Genomic DNA, 26,174 nt, shown 5'->3' with positions numbered 1-26,174 from the left:
AAAGAAATAAGACAGAGGGGGAGTAGCTGACCAATTTGTGGATATTAAAGTTTTAACCGAACACCATTATTTTTTCCTTATTAAAATCACTTTGTTTGACGCGTTCCCCCTCCCCTTCAGAAGTAAATATTTTTGAAAAACATTTAACTAAGCATTCTGAAAGGGAGGGGGCATGGGGCGGTGCAACCAAAGGGGTGTCCTCTGGACAACTCTGGTTGCGCCACGAAACAGAAGGTGACTGATTATATTACTGAATTAATGGATAATATTGCAGAGTGTATATTGCAAAGTATATTCCACTTTAAAATCTGATACTGAATAGCATATTCAGACACAACAAGGCATTTTTTCCCCCTTATAGATAGGCAGCAAGGAGGATTGTTTGTTTTAATGAGCAGTATAATTTTACAGGTACTTTAATAGAAAAATGAATAGTTCAATTTTATTTTTTTGATTGGGGATTTTTTTCTCTCATTTGGAGCATTGATTCGTAGAGCTCGGCGCCTTTTTGGCTCAGGTGCCGTCGTAGGCCGCACGACCTTGCACATAGGGATGGCGCGTCCCTGGTTATAGTAGATGATAATTATATTCTAAAAAATATGATATATTTATTAGGATTTCAGAACCTTTCAATTTTCATACTAGTGGAGTTAGCTATAACCAACTATCCCACGTGATAATGCATGCAAAAAAAGAAAAATAGTTGTCAACAATCCTGAAAAGCATTACTCATAAACCTTTAAAAAGAACTTCAGATATTTTTCCATATGATTGTGTTCTCACTTTCTAAAGTCAATCATAACAGTTTTCTTTTTAAACTCTAATTTTGCAAACAACACAATTAAATCTTTTCACAAACACTCAACAAGAAATGTAAAAAATAAATGAAATTCTAGAGCTAAATTTTAGTATCACTCAATGCTTTCAAATTATTTTACAGCACTTTTATTTGAACATTTTACAAGGATATTTGTTTAAGCAAAAAAAGAATTTTTTACTAATATTGAACAGAAATTCTTTTAGTGAAATTTACTACTATGCACAATTGTAAAATATTTTTCATAAAAGAAAAAGTAGTATTTATCGTTCTTACTACTGTATACAGAGTAAACAATTGAGAAACTGAAAAGGTGGAGCCAACACATATACAAGGGTTAATGAAAAAAAACCATACTAAATCGTTATTATTTGAGATTTTTAAGACAGCAAATAATTATCTATAAAAAATGTCCAAAAAATTTGTTCTATTTGAAAACTTAAATTAATCATTGAAATTTCTTGAAATGCATAATATTGCATAGAACCAAAATATTCAAAAAACCCCATTAAGTAAGAATTCAAAATTATTTCTCCAGCAGCATTCAATAAATTTTCAGTTTCTTTGCTCATCATGCAGAATTTGAAAAACAACTCTTTAGAGATGTAATTTAACTTACATACAAAAATTTATTTATTTTTCCTACAATCTGCTTATTAAGTTAGTGAGTCCTCTTAAACACCAGTATATATAATAGTTTAGTTTATGCATACTTGAAATATGTTAAAATGCAACTGTTCAAGCAATTAAAAAGAAAAAACAAATTTTATATTATTTGAAAAAATTAATCACATAACATTGAAGACGATAGAAAATGAAATTTAGATGAATTTAGATATGAATTTCCTTCAGTACTTTAGGGTAACTTCAGTTATATTCCTTTAAGGCAGGGATAAAGAAAATATAAATTGATTTTACTTGCAAGCAAAATACAAATTGAAATAAAAATGATATCTTACACACAAATGAAAACAAATGCCTGTATGATTAGCTTATTTAAAAACTTATAAACTTAGTTATTAATAAAAGTGATAATTTTTAACAAACTAACAAGACATTTTTCTTCTGTTACTCTCTTCATCAGATGTAAGTTTTGAAGTAGAGCACTGCTTTACAGCTTCTTCATATGGTGGTGGAGGTTCCTTCCAAAGATGAAAAGAATATGAATTTTAGGATTCATTATGAACAGGCAAAGAAACATTGGTAATACAAAAAGAAATTTATATTTTTGTAAGCATTTTGAATTGGAATTGAATTTTTATTTGTGATCTCTGTAACTATTATGATGTTTTATCATAGCCTCTTTCTTATTAATTTCTTATGATTAGATTACTTTTAATCTTAAAAGAAGTTTCACTGTTTTATGAAGCTGGAAACATCGATGTTTTTTTAACTTCTGTACCAATTATCGAGATATAAGGTCTTAAAGTCTGCCAATATTTTAAGGAAAGTGCCAAATATAAAAATTTGACAAGAAGTCGAAGACCAATTTCTCATTGAGGATTCTATTGTTTGCATGTGGTAGGATATCCATCCACAGAATGTGTGACAGATTTCTCCCAATATTTGCCAAAACATGATAAATTTGGCGACTTTTCTTGCAGTTTAAAGACCTTATATTTTAATAATGAGGACACGAGGGCATATAATCTTCCATAAACATGTTTTACTCAATCTTTCAAATGCTACTAATTAAAAAAAATTTCATTATTGCATTATTGTATGGTTTCCTGGTCAGAAGATGCTTGCAACATGCCTCTGATATGTCAAGTGGTGGAACATTTTTTTTTAATCACACTATTTTCAAAATGTTTTAGAATGCATACAAAAGGACTGAGGAGACATGCCAATGACAAGTCCGGTGGTGGCAGGAAATTAAAAAAATTGTATACTTATTTCTTAACATTAAAAATTAAGAATCTGAATGCAAAAGAGTTGTCAGGTAAGGTTATGGTGGAGGTTCAGCGTTTCCACTGAAATAAAAATTTATTGTCTGAATGATTTCAGGGTCAATGCAAAGAAAGTACTCCACTTGAGGGTCGGAGTGGTGATTTCAAAAATTTTAGGACACCATTTTGATAAATTTTTAGGACATTTTAAGGACAACAAAAATAAAGTTTTTCTAACTGAAATCTAATTTATAGGCTTGATTTTCGAAGTAGATGATAAAACTTTTCAAATTCAATCTTGAAAACAACAATAAAATGCATTTAATCTTTCTTTCTTCAACACAGTGACACACTATGAAGTAGAAGTTTATACCTCATATCAGTAAGATACAGTCCAATTGTTTCTTTGCCTTGTTGCTGTTTTATCAAATTGAGTTACAAAGAATGATATCCTTAATAAGGAATGATTTCAAGTAAGGTGCAAGTCCAAAATTTATTATGTACTTAACGTTCATCATATAATTTGATATTTTTTGCTATCGCAGAATCATCAAAAATATCCCTGTAAATTAAGATAAATCATTTAAAGATGCAAATGAATAATTTTTTTACTGAAACTAAAACTAAGAAAACCTCTGCTTTCAAAATTTTATCTTGGAATTAATTTTAACAAAAGCTTTGGATTGCTTCATCATAATTCGTTTTCAGTAGAAGACAAAGAACAAGGAATTAAATATACAGCTGAATTTTTCAAGCTACTTGTCAACCTCTTATATCTCACCCCATCAGCACGAGACAATAACTGTGAAAAGCTTTGATTATCAATATTGGAAAGATAACTGGAAAGAAAAAGCTTCTCCCCCCCCCCAAAAAAAATATATATATATTTAATGATATCATCCATTCTAATTAACAGATAAAAATATAAAAGTGAACCAAAGACATCATTAGCATCAAGTTAAAAAAAAATGTTAGTACATAATGTACAAACAGGACAAAATGCTTTAAATTCATCCTTTTCTACACGGCACCATGTGCTGACCTTGCATCCATTTCTGTCTGCTTTTTCCAATGACAAAGAAGAGAATTTCGTTTTCTGTGACATTTTAATAAAACAAATTACTATTTATATTTATAAAGCAAAAAGTTGAGACTAAATTTAGTGAGCAAGAAATAATCCAACTTCACTGAACAGAAACACAAAGCAAACTGACTCTTTGTACTGTAAGAACAAACTAATGCTCAAACCACCCACAAGATAAGCACTATAAAAATAAATATTACGTGTCCCACCAGGGGACTAATCATTTGAATTTTGAAATACATTTTTTGAACTAAATGTTTCTGTTTGGGTTCTAACTCAACATATTGTATTTATTTCATTTCAATTAGCTATGCTACCTTTCACCCCTCCCCCCCCCCCCCCCCCCGGTTAACATATTTTTCATTTCTTTTCAAAGGAGTAAATCAAAAACATCAGATCCTATTCCTTTCTCCTAACTCTTTTTCTGCAAAATTTGCTGCACAGCTGTTTTTATTTTCTTTATTATTTGATTTTTATAGATTTTTTGCAGAAGAGGAATGATTGCATGAGTTACAAAGAAAAGATAAAACAGATTGCAAGAGTTACAAAGTAAAGATAAAACAAATAGCTTTATATTGAGCATGTGGTTTGGTTAACTGCATCACTCTTCCTTTGCAAAAGTTTCATTTTTAGGTTGAATTTTACTTTACTATGTAAACAGGGAATAAATAATAAAAATTTTAAGAAATTTAGGGCAAAATTCAAAATTTTAGGACAACTCCTATCCTTGTCCACATCATGTGGAAGTATGCAGAAGAAGGGTTGAGGTGAGATGCCTGTGCTATGCTACGTGTGGGAAAAGGGTTTCTCAAACTAGAAAAATGTTTTTAGAGTTTATGATGTAGAAGGGTTCAAGTGCCAACTCTTCAGTATACACCAGAGGATATGTTTCAATGAACTCTTAGCAAAGGCATCACCACGCAGGTACAGCTAGTGGCTGAATATTGTCAATTCAAATGTAATGATAAATAACCATTATAAATTCTTTAAATTAGTGTTAACCATTCAACACCTTTATAAGAAGTGGTTTTCCTCCCTTGGGTATCATCAGGTGTGCAGAAATATTTCTTATGTCTCTAAAAGCATATTTCACACAATGAAAACCAGAAACATGTCTCAAAAGAACCGTCACGTGTAACTTCAAGCCTCATATTTTAACTAAAATCTTAACATCATTACAAATTGACAACTAAGTCAAAATGTTAATAACAAAATAGTATACATCTTTTCTTTCCCTAGTATATCTTCTATTTCATCTTTACAATAGTAGTATTTTATGAAATGGATCATTATAATGGCTTTCACTTACATACAAGGTGTCGCTGAATACCATGTAAAAACTTGGAGAGGAAGTTGAGAGTATGATGATAAGCAAAAATTATATAAGGATGTATGGCTACAAATGCAAAGCTGACATACTACATGCACACAAACCAGAAACAGACTGATACAAAAAATTTTACAAATTTACTACACAAACAAAATTTCATACATCCTTTTAGTTTCTAAGAAAGTTTTAAAACCGTTGATAACATTTACAGCCTGTAGCTGTATTACAAGGGTTGCAATGACAACGCACAAGCTGTTGTAATGACCAGCAATTTTTCACAAGCTTTTATCAATTGCTGTGTTGTTGTTGTGACGCTTGAATTAACACACAGCCACAAGCTGCCAATTTTATCAACAATTTTAAACCTTTCTTTAAAACTAAAATGTTGTGTGAAATCATCTTAGTGAAGTTAATTTGTAACCTCTTTCACAACAATCAGTTTTTGTCTTTGTGTACATGTAGTGAATCAGTATTACATTTGGGACCATATGTTCTAGTATAATTTTTTCAGTTTATCATTTTTTCTACCTTATCTCTAAGCGTTTTGGGACACCCTGTCTATTTTGCACTCCTCCAAAATGAGTTTCACTCCTCTAGAAAAGGTCAAGGAGTATTTTCACGCCTTGGAAAAATATCTAAGCAAAATGGTGATCGGTAATAACATTTAAAGTTACCGTATATACTCGCGTACAAGTCGATCTCACGTATAAGTCGACCCCCCCACCTTCAGAGAAAAAAATCGGAAAAAATTTGAAACCCGAGTATAAGTCGACCCCCAACTTCCGAAAGAAAATGGAAAAATATTTTCAAATAAGTTCAAACATAAAAAACACATTTATTTACAAAAGAAAAAACAGCAAAACATAAAAATCTATCAATCCTTCAAACTCAGATTCCGAGTCAGATGCGCAGTAAAGTTTGCGGAAATCCTAATCCGTCATATAGTATGTGTCAACATCATCATAAACATCGTCCGCGGCACCATCGAAATGTCGGAATCTAACTCTGTGTCGCAAAGTGTTGCCACTAACAAAGCAAAAAAGTATTGTTCACGTACTTGAAATTACAGAGGGCGTGATTGTTCACAAAATATTTTTTGATACATTGATTGAAAATAAATATTTAAAAAATAATGAAAGAGAAATGTAAAATTTTCTTACCTCTGTGTGGAAAGTTTTCCGTGCGTCAACAAACGTGTTTTCGTATTTTCAATTATGATTTCTCTTAATTGTTGATTTTATTCTTAATAAATATAAAAAAAATTCTTGTTTTGTGAACATTTTTTAGGCTTGTTTTATTATTATTTTTTATTAAATCTGTTTAATTTGTCACACGATGAACTTTGCGACTCATAGCTGTAACCGCACGTCACGGTTTGGCGTTGTGTTTTGATCGCAAAAAATTTTCGGAAATTTTTACTTGCGCATAAGTCGATCCCCCCCATCTCGAGCCTTATTTTTTGGACAAAATTTCTCGACTTATACGCGAGTATATATGGTAATTAGTATACATATCAAACTGACTGAATAGCTCACTCTCTTTCACTCTGGTCTTTAAATAAGATGTTTAACTATTGAAGCTGCTGTGCTATATAGGACTTTCAGGGTACCAAACTATACTCTACTCTGAACAAGTTTTAGCCTCCCTTGTCCTTTATGTTTGTATGTTTACCCATCTTCTAATTTTTAATGACTTAATAAATCATTGGTTACTTTTAAATGGATTTAACTGTCATTTGATTCAACTGTAACCTAACAAGGCAAATACAGTAAAACCCCTCTAATGTGGACACTAATGGGACAAATTTTTCTGTCCACAATTGAGAGTTGTCTGCAGGACAGGGGTTTAATAATGTTATTCACCTTGGAATCAGGGAATTAAAAATTGTCTGCATAAAAGGGGTGTCTGCACTTGCGGGTTGTCTGTTAGGAGGTGTGTTAGGAGGGGTTTTACTCTATTTCAATTCCATTGCATTACTGCATTTCCTATGTACAATATATGTAAGGAAAAATTAGCTACTGTGTATTAATCTCTTGACTTCACTATCTTGATAACTTAACAGGAATGAGCTCCAGGTAAAAACAAAACGATTTTATAAACATGTTCAATGTATCCACATTACAATATTTATTGAAAAGACATCTATTTTTCAGGCTAAAACAATTTGTTGTGCTAGACAAGACAAATTATCATCAAGAATTACACATTTTTTATGCTTACCTAAGCTATACATTGCAATACATTAAAATTAATTACCTCAGCTTGGAGGGTCACACTTGTACTGCATTCAGCCATTTGACTATAAGGTGGAGGAGATGATGACCCAGCTCCTAAAAATATTTCCAGATATAGAATTAGTTAATTTTTTTGTAAGTTTAAAGACTACATTGTCGCCCCAGAGCAACAGTAAGACATCTAATCCCAGTAATAACACTAAGATATCACTGTTGCTCGGAGGCGACAACATGCAGTAACCCCTCATTACATCGTATCTGAGGGGAGACAACAAAATACCACAATAAATATGAACACTGGAAAAAATGACTTAACAAAAAACAGAAAAAATAACGATTTTTCCAACTTACAGGGAACATACATGTACAAAACATATAGCTTATTCATATATTAGAAATTTTTTTTTTCTTCAAATGATAGCATGGGAAAAAGTTTCAAAACTTTTTTTAGGATACAAAAACTAACTAATAACAATTGTTTTCTAACTAAACAAAAATAAAGAGTTTCAGCAGAACCTGGAGCAACTGTTTCATGTTGAGTTTAATGAACGTATAGTGCAGTAACACGAAGCAACTAAAAAAGTAGAATATAAAATCAAATATAAAATATTGTTTGTGATAAAATGGCAAGCAAAATGTGTTTCTAGTTTTGAAAAAAAAATTTAAATTATACATGTGAATTAATAATAACTCAGAAACTTTTCTGCAGCCGGCCAACTGACATGACTATCTTTGCAGTAGGATTCCGGCCTCAAAATCTCTACAATCGTTGCTGTCCCAACTGATCCCTAGATACAGATTCCAATATTGTGAAAAGAATACCAGTTAGATGCAAGAACACCACAGATTTTGGTGGAAAAAACTAAACCTAAAATTAAGAGGAACATTGGGAGTTTTGAGAGTTCACAAACTCCATCCTTTTACCCATTGATATTAGTCCTATAGCATAATTATTAGGGGAGAGGGGGGTTTCAGACAATATTTTTTCTAAAAACTTTTGTATGCTCTCAGTAACAAGCTATTGCTTAAGTAAAATAAAACAAAAGCTGAAAATATACTACGTAAAGAAGCTTTTTTTTTTTGCAATTAAACATAATTCAATTTTTGGTTTATGACCTAAAAGAAGTATATATGCAATGCTTGTTCATACAATTGGATATTATTATGAATGTTATAAGATGTTACTGACAAGATGGTTTCCTATTTTATATGAGTAATGTACAACATTCCATTTCATAAAGAAAATATAGTTGGGGCAAATCTAACCTGACAACATTGTGAAGGATACGCAGATCCTAATTATAGCACTATGACACTTCGAGGTTAGGTTCGCTCAAAATGTCGTGCACACTATTTTTATTTTGTCAACAATATAAGATATAATCCCTGTCCGATCTATAATCTCCTTTCGTACTTGTTCATTCCTAAATGGAGGAATATCACTATAAATTCTGTGTGCTTATCTGAAATACACAACAGGAGTCTGATTTTAAAAATGTTGATAAAATTTTAAAATTCAGTTACTCTGTACTCATGAACTACCCCTAACTTGCATTGACAAATCCACTGTTAATATTATAAGGATGAATATTTTTGCCAAATGAGGGGTGTAATTAATGGTAGAACTGCACCCAAAAGGCACAACATAATTTGAATCAGAAGTTTATTTCAACTAGTAGTATATTTTGACTGCAAAAAGTAACATTAAGAGTTTCCATTAACACATTGGTACTTTTTTTTTGAACTGAACAAAATAATTGTATTTTTCTGATTCAGTTTCAAAAGTTCGTTTATTTCCACACCAGGAAAAAAAAGGAAAAATTAGTTGCAACTTAAAAATATGTGTATATAAACTAAAAACTTAGTTGCTGGGGAAAATTTTATGTGCAAGCCAAATTAAAAACGGAATTAGAAAAGCAAAGTCTTTACATTGAACTATTTGAAAGACATTCCTCCTAAAACCAGCTATAGAAAAATAATTGAGTAAATAAATAAAAATCAAATAATGATACAGCGGAACCTTGTTAAAATGAACTGAAAGGGACCTTTAAAATTAATTTCTCTTAACCTTAGTTTATCTGAAAAACAATTAATAGCATTATTTGTAAATACAATAGGATGGGGATTGCAAATGTAGTTTGTCTTAGCAGTAGTTCATATTAAGGTTGTTTGAATTAACAAAGTTTGACTGTAATAACAATAATTTAAAACTTAAAAAAAAAAATATTCTTTTCAGTTCAAAATGCTTTGAAAGATATAGATAAACTAAAATTGCAAGCACCATTTTGTTTTCTTGTAAATCAAAATATTTCTCAGCTTAGCAAAGTGAACAATTAAATTCTTCAATTATTATGTACTAATTTTCAAACTACTAACTTATTTGATTTTTTACATCAGTTTATGCTGTTCAGAAAAAGAGTACAAAATGCTGATAGTTGAAAAATTTAAAGTTTTGGAACTGTCAATGGTACTTTAGGGGTAAATTATCACTTTACTGAGAACTTTTAAGACAACAGAATAGGGTGGTAATCCACTGCTTTCCAAGATGAATGTAGATTAAAAATCACATTCATGTTGGGGGGATCTTTCTTACCTTTTATACTCATTCTGAAAGAAGTAGTCCAAGGCATTTTTTTAGTTGTCTGGGTGATCTAGTTCCCTGAATTTGTCGAACACTGTATACATACAGGGTCCAGCATTATTAACTTAACATATTTAAAGAGGGCACTGTGTGAGTTTTGGCGGGAATACAAATACAAAAGTGACGACCAGCAACAGGCTCTGGGCAAAGCTAGACTGGTCCTGGTCAATTTACAATCCCCAGTGAAGATCAATGGCCCTCTTAAAACTATCGACTCCCGTGCTCCTTACCACCTCTTCCGGTAAGCTGTTCCAAGATTCCACTACCCTGCTATAATAATAATTTTTCCTAATATCCGTGTTAGCCTGAGATTTAAATAGCTTAAAACAAGGACCCCTTGTCCTGTTTTCAGTGCTTAACTTCAGCCCTGTAACATCTTTCATTTTAATAAATTTAAACAACTGAATCATGTCCCCTCGGTCTCTTCTTTGCTCAAGACTACATTTTTAGCCTTCGAAGCCTGGAATCATAGTCTAAATGAGAAAATCCATTTATTAGCCTTGTAGCCCACCTTTGAACCCTTTCCAATACATTAATATCTTTCTTAAGATAAGGAGACCAAAACTGAACAGCATACTCCAAATGAGGTCTTACCAAACTTCTATATAAGGGCAGAAGAACTTCTTTAGAATTGTTTGAAATAGATCTATTGATAAATCGAAGCATCTTATTGGTTTTGTTGCTAGCTATGCTACACTGTTGGCTGAACTTTAAATCCTGACTTATTAAGACACCCAGATCAGTAACTTTTTCTGCCTCACTAATGACTGAACCTTGCAAATAATAACTTGTACACTTATTTCCATGCCTTAAATGTAGCACTTGACATTTCCCAATATTAACAGCAATGCCCCATTTATCAGCCCACTCCGTAATATGATCTAGATCCTCTTGCAGCTGATTTGCTTGTTCTTCAATTTCTACACTCCCCATAACTTTGACATCATCAGCAAAACAATTCATGTTCCCAGAAATATTTTTATAAATATTGTTCATAAAAACAATGAACAAAACAGGCCCTAACATTGATCCTTGCGGAACCCCACTTAAAACCTCACTCCAGAATAATTTCCTCTTACAACTACCCTTTGTTTCCTTCCAGTCAGCCAGTTTTTTACCTAAATGAAAGTTTTCCCTCCTATTCCTATATCAGCTAATTTGCTAAGTAGAGCAACATGCGGTACCTTATCGAAAACTTTTTGAAAATCAATGTAAACAACATCTACAGGCTTCTTATTGTCCAAAACCATGGTAACTTTGTCATAGAAATGTAATAAATTAGTTGCACAAGATTTACCTTTTCTGAAACCATACTGAAAACTAGTCAATAGATTATTAGTCTCTAAAAAAATTACTATCTTAGTTTTTATCAATGTTTCAAAAATTTTGCAAACCACCGAAGTTAGACTCACAGGTCTATAATTTCCCGCACTCCCTTTAGACCCTTTCTTGAAGAGCGGTGTAATGTTAGCCAGCTTCCAGTCCTCTGGCACTGTCCCCGAGTTATAAAACACATTGAAAATATTTGCAATTACATCTGCTAATTCCTCTGCACATTCAACTAAAATTTTTGGATAAATATTATCTGGTCCCGGAGCCTTAGTCTCTTTAATTTTTTTCAAATGAAATAAAACATCATCCCTAGAAAAAAAAATCCTCAAGTTGTACTATAGCTTGTGTCTTGTTGATGTCAACTGTTAAGATACAGTTATTTTTAAAAACACTTGAAAAAAAGTTATTAAGAACATTAGCAATATCACTATCGTCCTGAATTAAAATTCCGTGCTCATCAACCAGTGGCCCAATATGACTATTTCGAACTTTCCCCGAATTAGCGTATGCAAAAAACCTCTTGGGATTCCTGTTTATGTTATCTGCAGTCTTTGCTCCAACTCTCTTTTCTGAATCCGTACCAAATACTTAAATTTACGCCTTGCCTTACAATATTGGAGCCTCTCTGCACTGTGACCAGTTTCTTTAAACCTATGAAAAGCGGCTTGCTTGTAATTTAGAGCATCTTTAGTTTCCTTGGAGAACCACATCGGCCAAATTTTAGTGTTGACACCCTTTCTCCTAAAGGGAACATAGTCCCCAACCGTTTTTGCTAGATATTCTTTAAACTCTGACCACTGAAGATTCACATCGCTAGTGTCCAATCCGGAAGAAAAAACTGCTTTCGAACTCTAAGCGCCACAAAATCAGTATTTCTGAAATTGGGCACAAACCTGAAATTCTCTACTATGTGCATATCAAATTTAATCCCAAACCGAATACTGTTGTGGTCACTATCTCCAATGTGTTCCCCTACACATAACCCCTGAACAAAACCTTCCATGTCGCAGAAAACTAGATCCAAAATCACGTCCTGTCGAGTACCCTGAGTCACAATTTGATCTAAGAAGCAATCACCAATTACTTTCAAAAATTCCTCTTCTCTGCTATTACTATGGCAAAAATTATTCCAATCAATTCCTGGAAAATTAAAATCTCCCATTATGATGACTAACCCCTTGCTTGAAATGTCACTAATAATACTAAACATCTGTTCATCTTGACCCTGGTTTAAGTTGGGTAGCCTATAAATGTTCCCTAAACGCAGTTTTTTGCCCTTATTACTCATCAACTCCAGCCAAATCATATCAATCTCATTAGGTTTATCATTAATTACCAATTCATTGCAAGTTAAAGTGTCTCTGATGTAAAATAAAACCCCACCACCTCTTTTAATTGCTCTATCTTGCCTAAACAAATTATACCCAGCAATAGATAATAAATCATCGTCATTTTCAGTAGCCCATGTCTCAGTAATTCCAATAATACCCAACCTCTCATCTATTATTATGCTTTTCAGTTCTTCCATCTTGTTCCTAATACTACGAGCATTTGTATAAAAAACCTTAAGTAAGCCCATCTTACTTTCATTTAATGCTGCGCGATTATTTGAATCCCAACTGTTAAAATCTTTTCTCTTATTAGCCACCCTATTTCCGTTTCTACTAAAATCCCAATATTTAGTACCCTTTCGAATTCTGCTCCTTAAACCATGCCCCCCATTCCAACTTAGTTTTTTGATTCTGAATCCTCTAAAACCAAACCACTAACTAGTTTGACCCCTGTTGAGCTCAGATGCAGGCCATCCCTAGCAATCCAATCGCGTTTACATTTACTCCACACATCAATAAACCTGATACTACGCTTTACGCAAATTTCCTTGAGTACCAGGTTCATACACCTAGCCCATTGGTTTAACCAACTCCTATGCACTCGATACCTGGGAAGCAAACCAACCACTTGGACTTTTGCCGAACAGTCGGTTGCTTTGTCCAACAGGGAATCCCATTCCTTTGTAAACTCATTGTTGTTACTACGGCCTACATCGTTAGTTCCCACCCAAAGTAACTACATCCTCTTTATTAAATACCCCCTTCTTTTCAGCAACCCTGTTTACATTTCTCACCCGAGTCCCTGACAAACAACATCTAGCCACCTTACGTCTAACTCTGCCTATTGAGTTTCCCACCTCATGCACCATTGAATCTCCCAAAATTATACCCTTTGTTTCCCAATCTGTTACCTCAGCAGTAACTTTCCCCTTTACCTCTGGTGCATACAGAGGTGAAAGTGTTATTGACAAATAGCAGTATATATGTGCCATTTGTATCTGTGGCAATGGAATGTAATTAACGTCATGAGTTGTGGAGCAGCATATTCAAAATGGTGGGTTTTTTTATTACTAGACAACAAGAATTTTGCATTTGGTTCCAACTAGGCCTACATAATCCTGTTAGGATTTAAAAAAAACTATTCACGTTGTGAAGATCAATGTACAGGATTTTTTTTACATTCCAATGGGAAAATTGCTGGCCAGCTCCATGTTCTTAATTTTTACTGGAAAGTGTGAGCAGAAGCTTACTATTTATATGAAAAAAATTACAGAACAATTACTCTGGTATTTCTTGAGAAATTTTTTTAAAAAGTTTTTGAAATTCTCTGTAATACATATAGTGAATATATATAATGAACTTATTGTAAATCTTAAATACCTTGTGAAATCACCGATTCCATTTCATGTGTAATCATGAAGGATATAACAGGTCCTCTTTGACCATGGGTAAATCGAGCATCAGTCAAGGAAATTGCTTGCAGTTGGAGAGTCCCATGTCGAGTGAAACCAGTTCTTCTAATGAAAGAGCATCTAGTTTAAATTTTCTTGCGTTTAAAATTGAATGATGAATGAGACAAATGAAAGCAAATGATTTCATATGAAATGAAAGCAAATGGAAGCATAAATATATTGTACTTAAGACCCACATTTAATGTTTAATTGATTAAGTATCATTCATCTATAGCCGTAAACTCCTGACTATACTTAGGTAGAGGTGGTTATCTGATTTGTAATTCATCTACAAACATTCAGATTTTAAAAAAAATGAAGTTTTAAATTACTAAACATAGAAAATGCACCTATTTTAGCTTAACAAATGCAAAATCTATTTTAAACATTCTAATTCATTTCTTCTCCCTCCCTTCCAATGACATCAAACTTTTAAACTACTAAAACCAGACATTTAACATTGAAATTCCATAACTTCACAAACAAGTGACTGGGTTAGTTTGTGTTCATTTTTGACAAATTCTAAACTGATCTGTTTTAATTAAAATCTGTTAGCATGATTTGCTTGCAGGTGTGTGTAAACCATTTGCAGAAATGAGCAATTCAGTTTTAGTTATCTTTTACATACAGTTTTAGATACTCCTGTTGTTCGCTGTAAGATAAATGTATGTGTGAGTGTTACTGATCTTGTTAGTTATTGTATGCACTAGTATTGTTTTAACCTATTTTCAGGAGCATCCACTCATACTGTACCACTCCATTTCCAGGATAATTAGGCATTTACTGTATAGATATACGTTTATATATAACTACAGTAGGGCTGAGCAATGAGGGAATTTCTACATTGTGATGCATCACCAACCTTACATTGCAGTGCAGTGATGCATCATGATGCAAGTTTTTTTTTTTTTTTTTTGTAGCACCAACAAAGGGTCAAAAAAAAAAAGCATTAAAAACGAAAGATAGCTATAAATATTACAAACATGTGCTTTGAGATTACAATGAACCTATTTTTTTTAATGTAAAAAAATAAAAAGATGTGAGCTTATGCAAACAATCTCTCCTTGCATTTAAAAGGGGGGTTCCTTCTAAGGTCAAATCTTGAATCACCAAATTGCAATCATTGTTGCTATTTTGTGCTCAAAGCAATGATTTTTTACTTATTTATTTTTTTATGAATGATTATAAGATAATCTTTGTTTATCAATGTATTTTCCATTAAGAGCTTAAAAAATTGCATTTCCTGCCAGTTCAGGGAAAAGTGAAGGTCTTTGTTAGCTTATGATCTTAAACACAGAGAGACACAGAGCTTAAGTTTTTGGTTGGGGTGAATTTTTAATTTGCAGAATGATACTCTGAATTTTATCGAATGAAAATATGAGCATGAAGACAAGCATTTATCTAATGAAAAGTGATATTAAGAGCCATTATTTTGAAATTCAGACAAAAAACGGAAATTTTGGCAGTGACCATTTTTGATTTTCCTAATTTTTTTATATGTGAAAGTAGGTCATAAGAAGTGAACATTCTGAAATTTTCAGCCTTCCAAAAATTTTCTTTCGCTCGTTAAAAATTTCCAAAGTTTGAGGTTTTGCAGCGCTTTTTTAGAAAAATTCTATAAGTCGAATTTCAGTGCGCTATAGTTCATTACAGAAACACCACCTCACGGTTATGTTTATATTTATTGGTTGTACTGTATCTAGTGATGACGACTTCATAGTTATTTTGGTTGGGGATTGTTGCTTTCTTCAGATAAGGGGTCGCAAAGTATGGATTTTATCCGTTTTTGCGCATGTTTAACCTGCGATATTTCCCCCAAAAAGGCACCCCCGGAAAAAATGTGACATATACTAAAAGTTTATACTATGAAGAGAGTAAACAGCACAAAATTTGTTTTAAGTTTAATTTTTTTAGGAGAAAAATGTCCTGATATTTTTCAAATTTTCAAAAATTGTGCTTTTTTGATTGCAATTAACTCGAAACAGCATCACTAGGAAAAAAAAACCTTTTATATATTATGGTACCCGGCTATGTGTAAAACATCATGAAAAAGAAAACAGCATGGGATCTCTTCTTGTTTTCTAGAAAATAATTTTTTTTGTAGCTCATTTTATGCGTTTTCACGTGCGTGAAATGTGTGTCTAGTATGCAGATTAGATCTGCTAAAACTTGAAGGATGTAGTAAGAATGTATATCTGTATGTATAAAAGAAAGAGAAAAAGACTAGCACTACTTTATTTTTCTGATTTTTACAAATTGATGGTATTTTAATTGCAGGTAAATCAGAAAACGATAAATAGATATCATATATATATATATATATATATATTGATTTATCGTATCAATCCCAAAATAATTCTTTCTTATTTATGTCCATAGCAATGGAAGAAATTTCATGAACAATATCTGCTTCACTTTCCTCTAAATGTCTATTTTTTATGTTATCTTCAAATACCTCTAAAAGGCTGTCGGTTCTTGATAAATCAGTATTATTTGCTTTTTTTTTTTTTGCTTCGTATATCGGCTAAAAGCAGCTTGAATTTGACTTTTTGTCAGATATTGTTCGGTTGGAATCTTTTTATGTCTTGAATCACCTCTGTTCTCATTGCATGTTCTACTTGGTCGGGCGTCTGATTTCTCCCAGTTTTCTCACCATAAAGGAACTTTTCTTAAAGAAACTCTTTGTTTCATTGAAAATCGTGTACTTTTACGAGTTGGGAGAGCCCACCCCTCACATGAGATAGACAAAATGTTTTCTTCTTTGTTTTCTCCTTGTTGACTGGTAGATGCCTGACCAAGATCATAAGAAACAGAACTCTAAACAGGTATTTGAAGATGACAGAGAAAATAGACATTTAGAGGAAAGTGAAGCAGATATTATTCATGAAATTTCTTCCACTGTTATGGACATAAATAAAAAAGAATTATTTTCGGATTGATATGATATATATATATATATATATATATATATATATATATATATATATATATATATATATGATATGGATTTTTCGTTTTCTGATTTACCTGCAATTAAAATACCATCAATTTGTAAAAATCAGAAAAATAAAGTATTGCTAGTCTTTTTCTCTTTCTTTATTCACACATATATACATTCCTACTACATACTTTAAGTTTTAGCATATCTAATCTGCATACTAGACACACGTTTTACGCACGAGAAAATGCATAAAATGAGCTACAAAAAAATTATTTTCTAGAAAACAAGAGATCCCATGCTGTTTTCTTTTTCATGATGTTTTACACAAAGCCAGGTACCATAATATATAAAAGGTTTTTTTTTTCCTAGTGATGCTGTTTTGAGTTAATTGGGATCAAAAAAGCACAATTTTTGAAAATTTGAAAAATATCAGGGCATTTTTCTCCTAAAAAAAATTTAAACCTCAAACAAATTTTGTGCTATTTACTCTCTTCATAGTATAAACTTTCAGTATATGTTAAATTTTTTTCAAGGGATGGCTTTTGAGGGGAAATAACGCAGGTTAAACTTGCGCGAAAACGGATAAAATCCATACTTTGCGACCAATTATCTGAAGAAAGCAACAACCCCTAACCAAAATAATTATGAAGTCATCATCACTAGATACAGTACAACCAATAAATATTAACATAACCGTGGGGTGGTGTTTCTGTAAAGAGCTAAAGCGCACTGAAATGCGACTTTTAGAATTTTTCTAAAAAAACGCTGCAAAACCGCAAACTTTGGAAATTTTTAAAGAGCGAAAAAAATTTTTTGGAAGGCTAAAAATTTCAGAATGTTCACTTCTCATGACCTACTTTGACATATAAAAAAATTAGAAAAATCAAAAGTGGTCACAGCCACACCTTGTCTGAACTTCAAAATAATGGCTCTTAAACATCATTACTTTCAAAAAGGCAATTTCACAATGCAGTTTTCAAATTTACTGAATTGTCAGAAAAAAAAATTGTCAAATAAGGACATTTTTGGTAGGTCACATTGGGAGGCCACTGCTTCCACCAGAATGTTGAAACAATTAAGAGATTAAAATGGCAACGATCATAGATCAGTGTCTGTACATTGGTGATTGGAATCTTAGTCGGTGTGGTATGGATGCATCATTTTAGAGAAAGATTCTAAACCAGTTTAACGATATGGGATGTACACCATTTTTTTGCAATGCATTGATGCATCGCTTAACCATAATATACAGTAAACTTGTATGTATAGTTAAACAATTCAGAGGATCTTTTTATAAGAGTTAAAAAAAAAAAAAAGAAAACATAAAAGAACTTGAAAAAGGAAGTAATTTGATATGCCTTCCATAAGAGAGAGGCCACAATAATATCTAAAAATATTTCCAAGATTACAGTTTGATCATGCAGAAAAATTTTATTTTTGAAAAACGAATTTGTGTGATTGAAATTTCATGAATAAAAATTTCCACACATTTTAACTAAAATATTTCCATCAATTGATGAATATGATAAAATTATATTACGTGCATAAAGTTTTATTTTTAGTGAAAAAAATTAGCAACTTACAATTTGATTACAGGGGAAATTAAATTATCTTATGGTTTCTATTGTCAAAAGTAATGTATTTGTGAGAGAAACTGAAAATAAAAAAAATTAAGAAGAAGCACTAAAATGTAAATATTATGAATATTTGAATTTCTTTCTGGTACAGATGTGATACCCCCCCCCCCCATTGGGCGACATCTGGTTTTTTGCACAAAATTGAAATATTTTTCTCGCCAACGAGGCAATAATTTTTTAGCATGGCATCCCTGGCAAAACTAACCTGCGTTTGGCAACCCAAAGGCAATCTTAGATCTGTTCAAACTTGTTTACTTGTTATCGGTTCCACATTGGATAGATTCTTGTTTTTTTTCCTGCAATATACCTTATAGGAAAGCTTTTATTTTGTGTTGGTTGAAATTTAGCTGTATTTTTATGAATAAATATTAGAAAATGCCAGTTTCTTCAAACTTGACTGTTAAGAGTAAAATCCAACTTGGGGTGTGTCTTGGTAAGGCCCCATTGTTTTATATGTTGTGTTTCAGACTGAGTGTGAGGATTTATACAATAAAAACTTAATTTTTTTTTAGAATTAAAAAAAAAAGAAGAAAAACCTCTCACCTCCGAAATTCTTAATTTTTTTTACAAAATCTTGAGAGTTTCTTGTAGTTTGTAACTTTATATTTACTGCATGTAGATTTATTTTACAAAAATTGTACGGTTATTTTATTGTAAAAGTTAATTCTTATCAATGCCAAAAAACTATTCAGGCATAGTCTGTAAACGTGCTTCCTTTAGGTACTGAATTTTTAAAAATAAGTCGACTCTAGCATTTTATAAAAATATGAAGGTGTTATTTTATGTAAAATATAGTAGATATTTTTGGTAAGTATTTTGAAAGCATTTCTGGGTAACAAATTAATGTATGGTATTTTTGTATTGTTTGTGTTTGGGATGTTCTGTCGAGACATTTTTACTTTTCATACATTGAAATTTGAATAACTAAGCATTTTTTGGCTGAAATAGTTATATTTTGGGGATGTTTTCAGCTTCAAACATTGCATATTGAATCGCTTTGCTCTTTTTTAGTAGAGTATGACAAAAGTTTTTGTTTGATGAAATGCCTGTTGGAAAATAGCTTTTATTTCTATTGGTACATATTTCTTTGGTGAGCTGTGATAGTAATTTCTTAATTTAAATATTTTAAATACCTTCTAGTAATTTTTCTTTGTGTACAAAAACTTTCTAGTTTCTGGTAGTTTTGAAGCAAATATTTGCGATGTTTTTTGCTGCGGTTTTATGTTGTTTTTATATATACTGTGTTCTGAAGTGCTTTGATCATGTTTTTTTTATCTAAATTTTTCCTGTTGGAGCTAAAAAAGCATGAATAAGAATGATGTATGACAAATGTCATCATTCATCATTTTCTTCGCAAGGCTTTCTTGGCGACAACAAGAAAAAGGCACCAAGAGTGGGGTATATGACATTAGTTCCAAATTTCTTATTTTATGCTAGAAAACCTCAAATTATTTTAGTTCTTCTGTGTGGAAATAAACCCCTTTGGGAAAATGCAGAAAAAGCTTCTCCCCTCCCCCAAAAATATATATATATATATATATTTGTGATGATATCATCCATCCTAATTATCAGGATACATAAAAATATAAAAGTGAACCAAAGACATCATTAGCATCAAGTTTTAAAAAAATGTTAGTAAAATGAATTATTATACAAGTAATCTTTCCCCTATGTGAATTTCAAAATTTCACTGAATAAGAGTTTTGCGTTTCAAATTCCTGGGTCAGATTATGTTTCCTAACTATTGTATGGATAAAATATAGTTACATGAAATAATTTACCTATGTTTGTTCCAGTAACGAAATGCAAGTAAGCAAAGAGCTTCTACAACAACACATCCCATAAAACATAAAATAATTGGAGCAGCTGTAAGACCTTCTTTTTCTTCCTCAATTGGTTCACCTTGAAAAGAAATAATTCAGATATTTAGAATTCATAAATAAAACTAATTATTTATTTATTTAATTATTATCCCTTTTACTATAAGAAAATTAAGCATTGAAAGTTAGAAGAAAATGCTGAAACTATAATATAACAATCTTTCTTTAACCAAAAGCACCAAATAAGGTATCCCAAAACTGAGAGTCACTTAATCTACAATTTGAATTCACAATCCGTTACAATAATCAACAGAATTGGTATTTGGATTGAATTTCTTGCTTTACAATTTTGTTTTAGTTGCAATCTCGCACAACAGTTCAGAATCTTATTTTTAAGATAATTAACTCATATTTTAATAGGCTGACACATCTTCCAATTTATTATTAACATGCATAGGTGGATTTATTCTGGGCATAGGGGGGTAATGCCCCCTCCCCAGTTTTGGGAGAACTTTAGATATGAACAACACTTTACAAAATCTTAAAACAAAAAATCATGATTTTTTTTTCTTTTTTGAATAGTTCAGAAGGAAAAATGAAGAGAATAGCAAATGTCCTTTTCTATGAAAAAAAATAAATAAATAAATAAAATAACGGAACTGATGTGATATACCCCACCCTTGGCGACTTTTTCCTGTTGGCGCCAAGAAAGCGTCGCCAAGAAAAAGATGTATGACGACATATGTCATACATCATTCTTAGCGATGCTTTTTTAGCGCCAACAGGAAAAAATCAGATAAAAAAACATGATCAAAGCACTTCAGAACACAATATATATAAAAACAACATAAAAGCACAACAAAATACATCACGAATATATGCTTTAAAAATGTACAGGGCCGGGGTTTTTTGTAAACATATTAAAATACAGTAGAGAACCAATTATCCGGGAAGTTCGGGACCATAGCTATCCCGGATATCTGAATTTCCCGGTTTTCTGGATCGCTAAAAAGAGCTTTTGGTCGATTGTTTATGAAACTTAAATTACTATAATAAATAGTAATACGTATTAAAATAAGAAGAAAACAGTTCAGAAATGCTTATCAATATCGAAACATTAAAAACTACTAGTGAGAGAATAACACCAAAAATGTTAAGTTATTTACTAAGACCTGAGACCCTCACATTCATTTTGAAAAGGAAAAAAAAAAAAAACACCAATTTTCGATGTTTTAAAATGAAAGAATGAAGGGAAGGGCAAGAAACAAGTTTTTGAACGTAAATGTGTGATTCTTCTACTGTAGTGTATGAGGGAATTTGTTTTCATTGAACGCGTTTTTTTTCCCACTTTTTTTGTAAAGGTTTGGCATTAGCGATTATTGATAACTATTGCTTTTGCATTAAGTTAATACCAATTGAAATTCAATTTATGCGTTCCTGCAGTCTTATTAGTCTTGCGTTCAACGATTTCTAGATTCCACCATCAACTATCCGGAAAATTCGAGAATCACGCGCTTTTGCGACGTCACTTCCACTCTAAACGGTTTTAATTAAAGGCCATTCAATAAAATATTGTATCATAATATGACAATATTCATTTCTTTAGTTTTCAGTTGGAATAAAACACAAAAATTTCAGACTTACGTGTGTACTTTTTATTCAAGAAAATATTCCGGAAATGTTTCCCTGCGTTAAAGACAACCCTTTGAAGTTCATTTTTGTAAACGTTTTCCCGAGTTAAAGATGAGTAATATAGTATTTATTAAAGAAACCGCTCATTTTCTTTTAGGCATTTCAAAAAAAAAATGCTTAGTTTTTCAAAAATTGCCAAAAATGCGTATTTTAAAAAAATGGGGGAAAATCGGCAAAAGGTTGCCGGTTTACTGGTTTCCCGGTTTTTTGGTTCCCGGATAAAAGGTTCTGCACTGTACAATGAAATAAATTATTGTATTAATTACAAGTCGAAATTAATGCATTAATTTTTTTTCATCATTTCTCCGGGACACGAGCCCTCGGTCTCATAGTACTTTCGTAATGAGACCTCGGCTCGCCGGCCCTGCCTCGGTCTCATTACGAAAGTACTATGAGACCTCTGGCTCGCCAGGACCTCGCTCCGCTCGGTCCGTTATCCCTCCGACTGTTAATATACATTACAGTCGGAGTATGGTCACAGTTATGTATATTTTCATGGAGACACCCAAGGGTGGCTCCTTCCGTTCAGTGTACAATAATAACACAGTGTTAAGTGTGAAATATGCACCATTATTGTGCAGATTTATTAATAAAATTCAGCATTTTTAAGAGTACAACCGAAAGAACTTTCAATTGTTAACATAAAATTCAGTACCTAAAGGAGGCACGTTAATAGAATGTCTAAATAATTCGTGGCATCGATAAGAATTAACTTTTAGAACAAAATAACCGTACTATTTCTGTAAAATTAATTTACATACAGTAAAAATAAAGTTAAAAACTACAAGAACCCCTCAAGGATTTGTAAAAACAAAGAATTTTGGAAGTGAGAGGTTTTTTTTTGAATTCTAAAATAAAGAACTTACCTTTTTATATGGTATAAATATTCACACTCAGGCTAAAACAATACATCATATGACAATGGCATGTTACAGATACACACCACGTTGGAGTTAACTTTTAATTAACCTTCAAGTTTGAAGAAACTGGCATTTTCAAATGTTTTTACTTCAAAACACAACTACTGAATTTAAACTAACACAAAATAAGCATTCCTGTAAGGTATATTGCACGAAACAACACCACGTATCTCTCCTGCGTGAAACCCAAACAACCCAAGTAAACAAGTTTGAACAGATCTGTAAGATTGCCTTCGGGTTGCTAAACACAGGTTAGTTTGGCCAGGGATGCCATGCATAAAAAATTATCGCCTCATTGGCGAGAAAAATATTTTAATTTTGTGCAAAAAAATCGAATGTCGCCAAATGGGGGGGTATATCACATCTGTACCAAAATAACATCAAATACAAATAGTAAAGATTAAAACACAGGGGAACCCCCCCCCCCTTTTGCAATCAATTTTTTAATCAAAAATTATATTTTTAAATTTACATATGTAGGAATAATTTTTACTTACTATAGATGCATTTTTCTGTATTATTTACGACATCCACATGATAATTCAATTTACAAGCACACCGAAGGTTTTCATCAAGAGTTAAACAGTGACTGTTAGGATCCTTCTGATGACACTGGTTATCACTCTCACATTTGTCACCTAAACCACCAGCTAAAGTTGAAATAACCCATGCATTGTTAGTATTAATTAGTTAAACGAAGAAAGAAAATACAATTAAAACAGAGAATATAAAATTATAACACAAAAATAAAAGCAATTTGTTGTTTTATCACTAAATATGATTATGAAGTTCTTTAAAGATAAACGAACACCCTAAACTTTTTATTCTTCAATATCCATTGCACCTTTCCAAAACTTGATATGATTATTAAATATGACATAAATAATATATTTTGACTATTATTTGCTGGTAAAAAAATTTCTATATATAGATTTTTTTTTTACATAAAAAAGCCATATTTTTAGCCAAAAACTACCATTGCTTTAACACTTCCAGTGATTCACTTTTTCATAATTTTTAAAACTTTTTGTATCTATTTCTTTGTTATACACCAAAGAGTGAGATGATTGTATAATTAACTAAAAACAGGTTTTACTTTTCGAGGTTTATATCACAATAATATGATTAATTACCAATTTTGTAAAGTTTCAAATCTGTAGAGTTAATACTTTTTTCGAAGAGCTGTTGGCGTAAGTTAAAACTTTGAAAACATAGTTATGAGAAAATCAAAAAAGAATAAGTAAATTTCAGTTGTAAGCAGTGTATTCGAGTTTCTTAAATTTCTTCTTGTTTTCTTAAAAATTCATCGATTTAAAAATCAATTGCGGATTTAGAAAGAAGAATATTAGGGCTCTCTTAATTTTTCAAACTCGTTTTTTTTTCTCGAAAACTGGGGTCGTCTACTAAATGTGATAAAAAGCATTTTTCGTGGGGGGGGGGGGCTAAAATTCAATTATGGTATAACCCCAAAATAATAATTGTCAAGGAAATAGAAAAAGTTAACAAAAATGTATGGTGGTCATTATATGTACCAGCTCCTGGGTTAAATTAAACTATGCATATATATATATATATATATATATATATATATATATATATATATATATATATATATATATATATATATATATATATATATATATATATTTAATATATATAGTTGCCTATTAATAAAATAAAACATTTGAAATCACTCAGTCAGATAACATTGAGCATAGAGCATTCTTAAAAACGCTGCATTTTCTTTTCGACTGCAAAACTACTAATGAACCATATATGTCTGATGTGATACACAACGTTCCAATGAGCTGAAAAGAGAAAGCCAAGTTCAATACATAAAGTAAGGAACGAGTTAGTAAATTTTCAAAAATGCAAAATCTCACCATTAAACCCTTCCGTTTTATTTACTAAGAGAAATGATTTCAAAAAAGCTATAAATAACACAATTTGATTTGTCATTCGTAAAAATGTGATCAGCTAAAGGAGTTAAATTCTACGAGAAGATAACTAGTATAAAATACAGCACATGTTCATCTATCTACATGCATAAAGCAAACATAAATCCTCTTCATTTTCAATTTTCTGTACAATGTTTTGGAGAATAATTATTTCTAATATCAAACGTCTAACTTGGCCCGCTTGAAACAAAGCAATCGGCCTGAAGCAAACAGCGAAACCGAAACGAACCACAACAGTGAACAGCGCAGCCGTTTAACTGGTTCTCAGAGAAATATACCCTACGTTCGGCTTCACCTCCCTTTAATATCCACCACGTATATATCCCAAGCAGTATAGAGCATGGGCCGGATTCAAGTGAAACACTACCCAATCGCAAAAAAGACAATCGCAATCGAATTCAAGTGAAACAATTTGGACAATCGCAAGTGAGAAGTCGGGGTAGGAGCTACTGATCGATGATAATCGCATTTACTTGGAGCAAATAACTAATGTCAACCAATGAGAGAATTAGGTTTGAGCTCCCTGGGTTTGAGATGGTTAAAATCGTGATGCAATATTTGTTTTGATGTTGAATTCATGTTCGCTCGCGTAATGGATATATTCCGTGCTATTTTTTTTTTTCAACTTTCAGTTCTGCAGTTGGAAAAGAAAGCAAACTGGATAAAAAATGTTGCCGTTTATGAAATGCTCCATATGTTCCACATGCACATTGTATTTGTTTTGAGTAACACGCATGATGTTTAAAGGAAAATTACGATTTGATAATCATCCGATGAGAATGAATCTAATGAGGATCAAATATTTTCAAATAATTTCCTCACAACGACAATTGAATAATACTTAGAGAATTTTGAATTTAAACTGCCTATTGTAATATCTGTTTGATTTGAACATGTTTTTTTTTCCCTACGTTGAATACATTTGCACAAGTAATAAGTAAAAATATGTTTACTTATGAAGCAAAATGAGAGTTTTTGTTAATAGTTTGGGTTATGTACAAGTTCAAATTCAAAAGTTGGAGCCAATTTCTAGAATAGTTACAAATAATCACATTGATAAGATACATCTAGTTTTGAAATGCTGATACACATTGTGC

At 31.8% G+C, this 26,174-nt stretch overlaps 1 protein-coding gene across 1 annotated transcript; it reads right to left on the bottom strand.

Moving 5' to 3' along the window:
* Positions 1 to 948: 948 nt before the first annotated feature.
* LOC129219235 (uncharacterized) lies at positions 949 to 25,301 on the bottom strand. Its single transcript, XM_054853558.1, has 6 exons — positions 25,003 to 25,301; positions 23,617 to 23,769; positions 20,469 to 20,589; positions 14,039 to 14,175; positions 7,377 to 7,450; positions 949 to 1,959 (listed from the first exon to the last, which is right to left on the bottom strand). Exons 1-6 carry the CDS (start codon positions 25,076 to 25,078, stop codon positions 1,864 to 1,866), a joined length of 657 nt encoding a protein of 218 aa, XP_054709533.1. The 5' UTR covers positions 25,079 to 25,301; the 3' UTR covers positions 949 to 1,863.
* Positions 25,302 to 26,174: the final 873 nt, after the last annotated feature.

This window comes from Uloborus diversus, chromosome 3 (assembly GCF_026930045.1).
Source record: "Uloborus diversus isolate 005 chromosome 3, Udiv.v.3.1, whole genome shotgun sequence".
Lineage (NCBI taxonomy): Eukaryota > Metazoa > Arthropoda > Arachnida > Araneae > Uloboridae > Uloborus > Uloborus diversus.
Note: the sequence above shows the minus strand (reverse complement) of the source record. Positions and strands in the feature narration are given on the sequence as shown.

Excerpts from the sequence above, each read along its gene's own strand:
- LOC129219235 (XM_054853558.1), bottom strand. The coding sequence starts at position 25,078 with ATGACAAATCAAATTGTGTTATTTATAGCTTTTTTGAAATCATTTCTC. Across the intron at positions 20,590-23,616 it reads TACAGAAAAATGCATCTATA|GTGAACCAATTGAGGAAGAA; the intron begins GTAAGTAAAAAT and ends TTTCTTTTCAAG. Across the intron at positions 1,960-7,376 it reads GTGTGACCCTCCAAGCTGAG|GAACCTCCACCACCATATGA; the intron begins GTAATTAATTTT and ends CATCTTTGGAAG.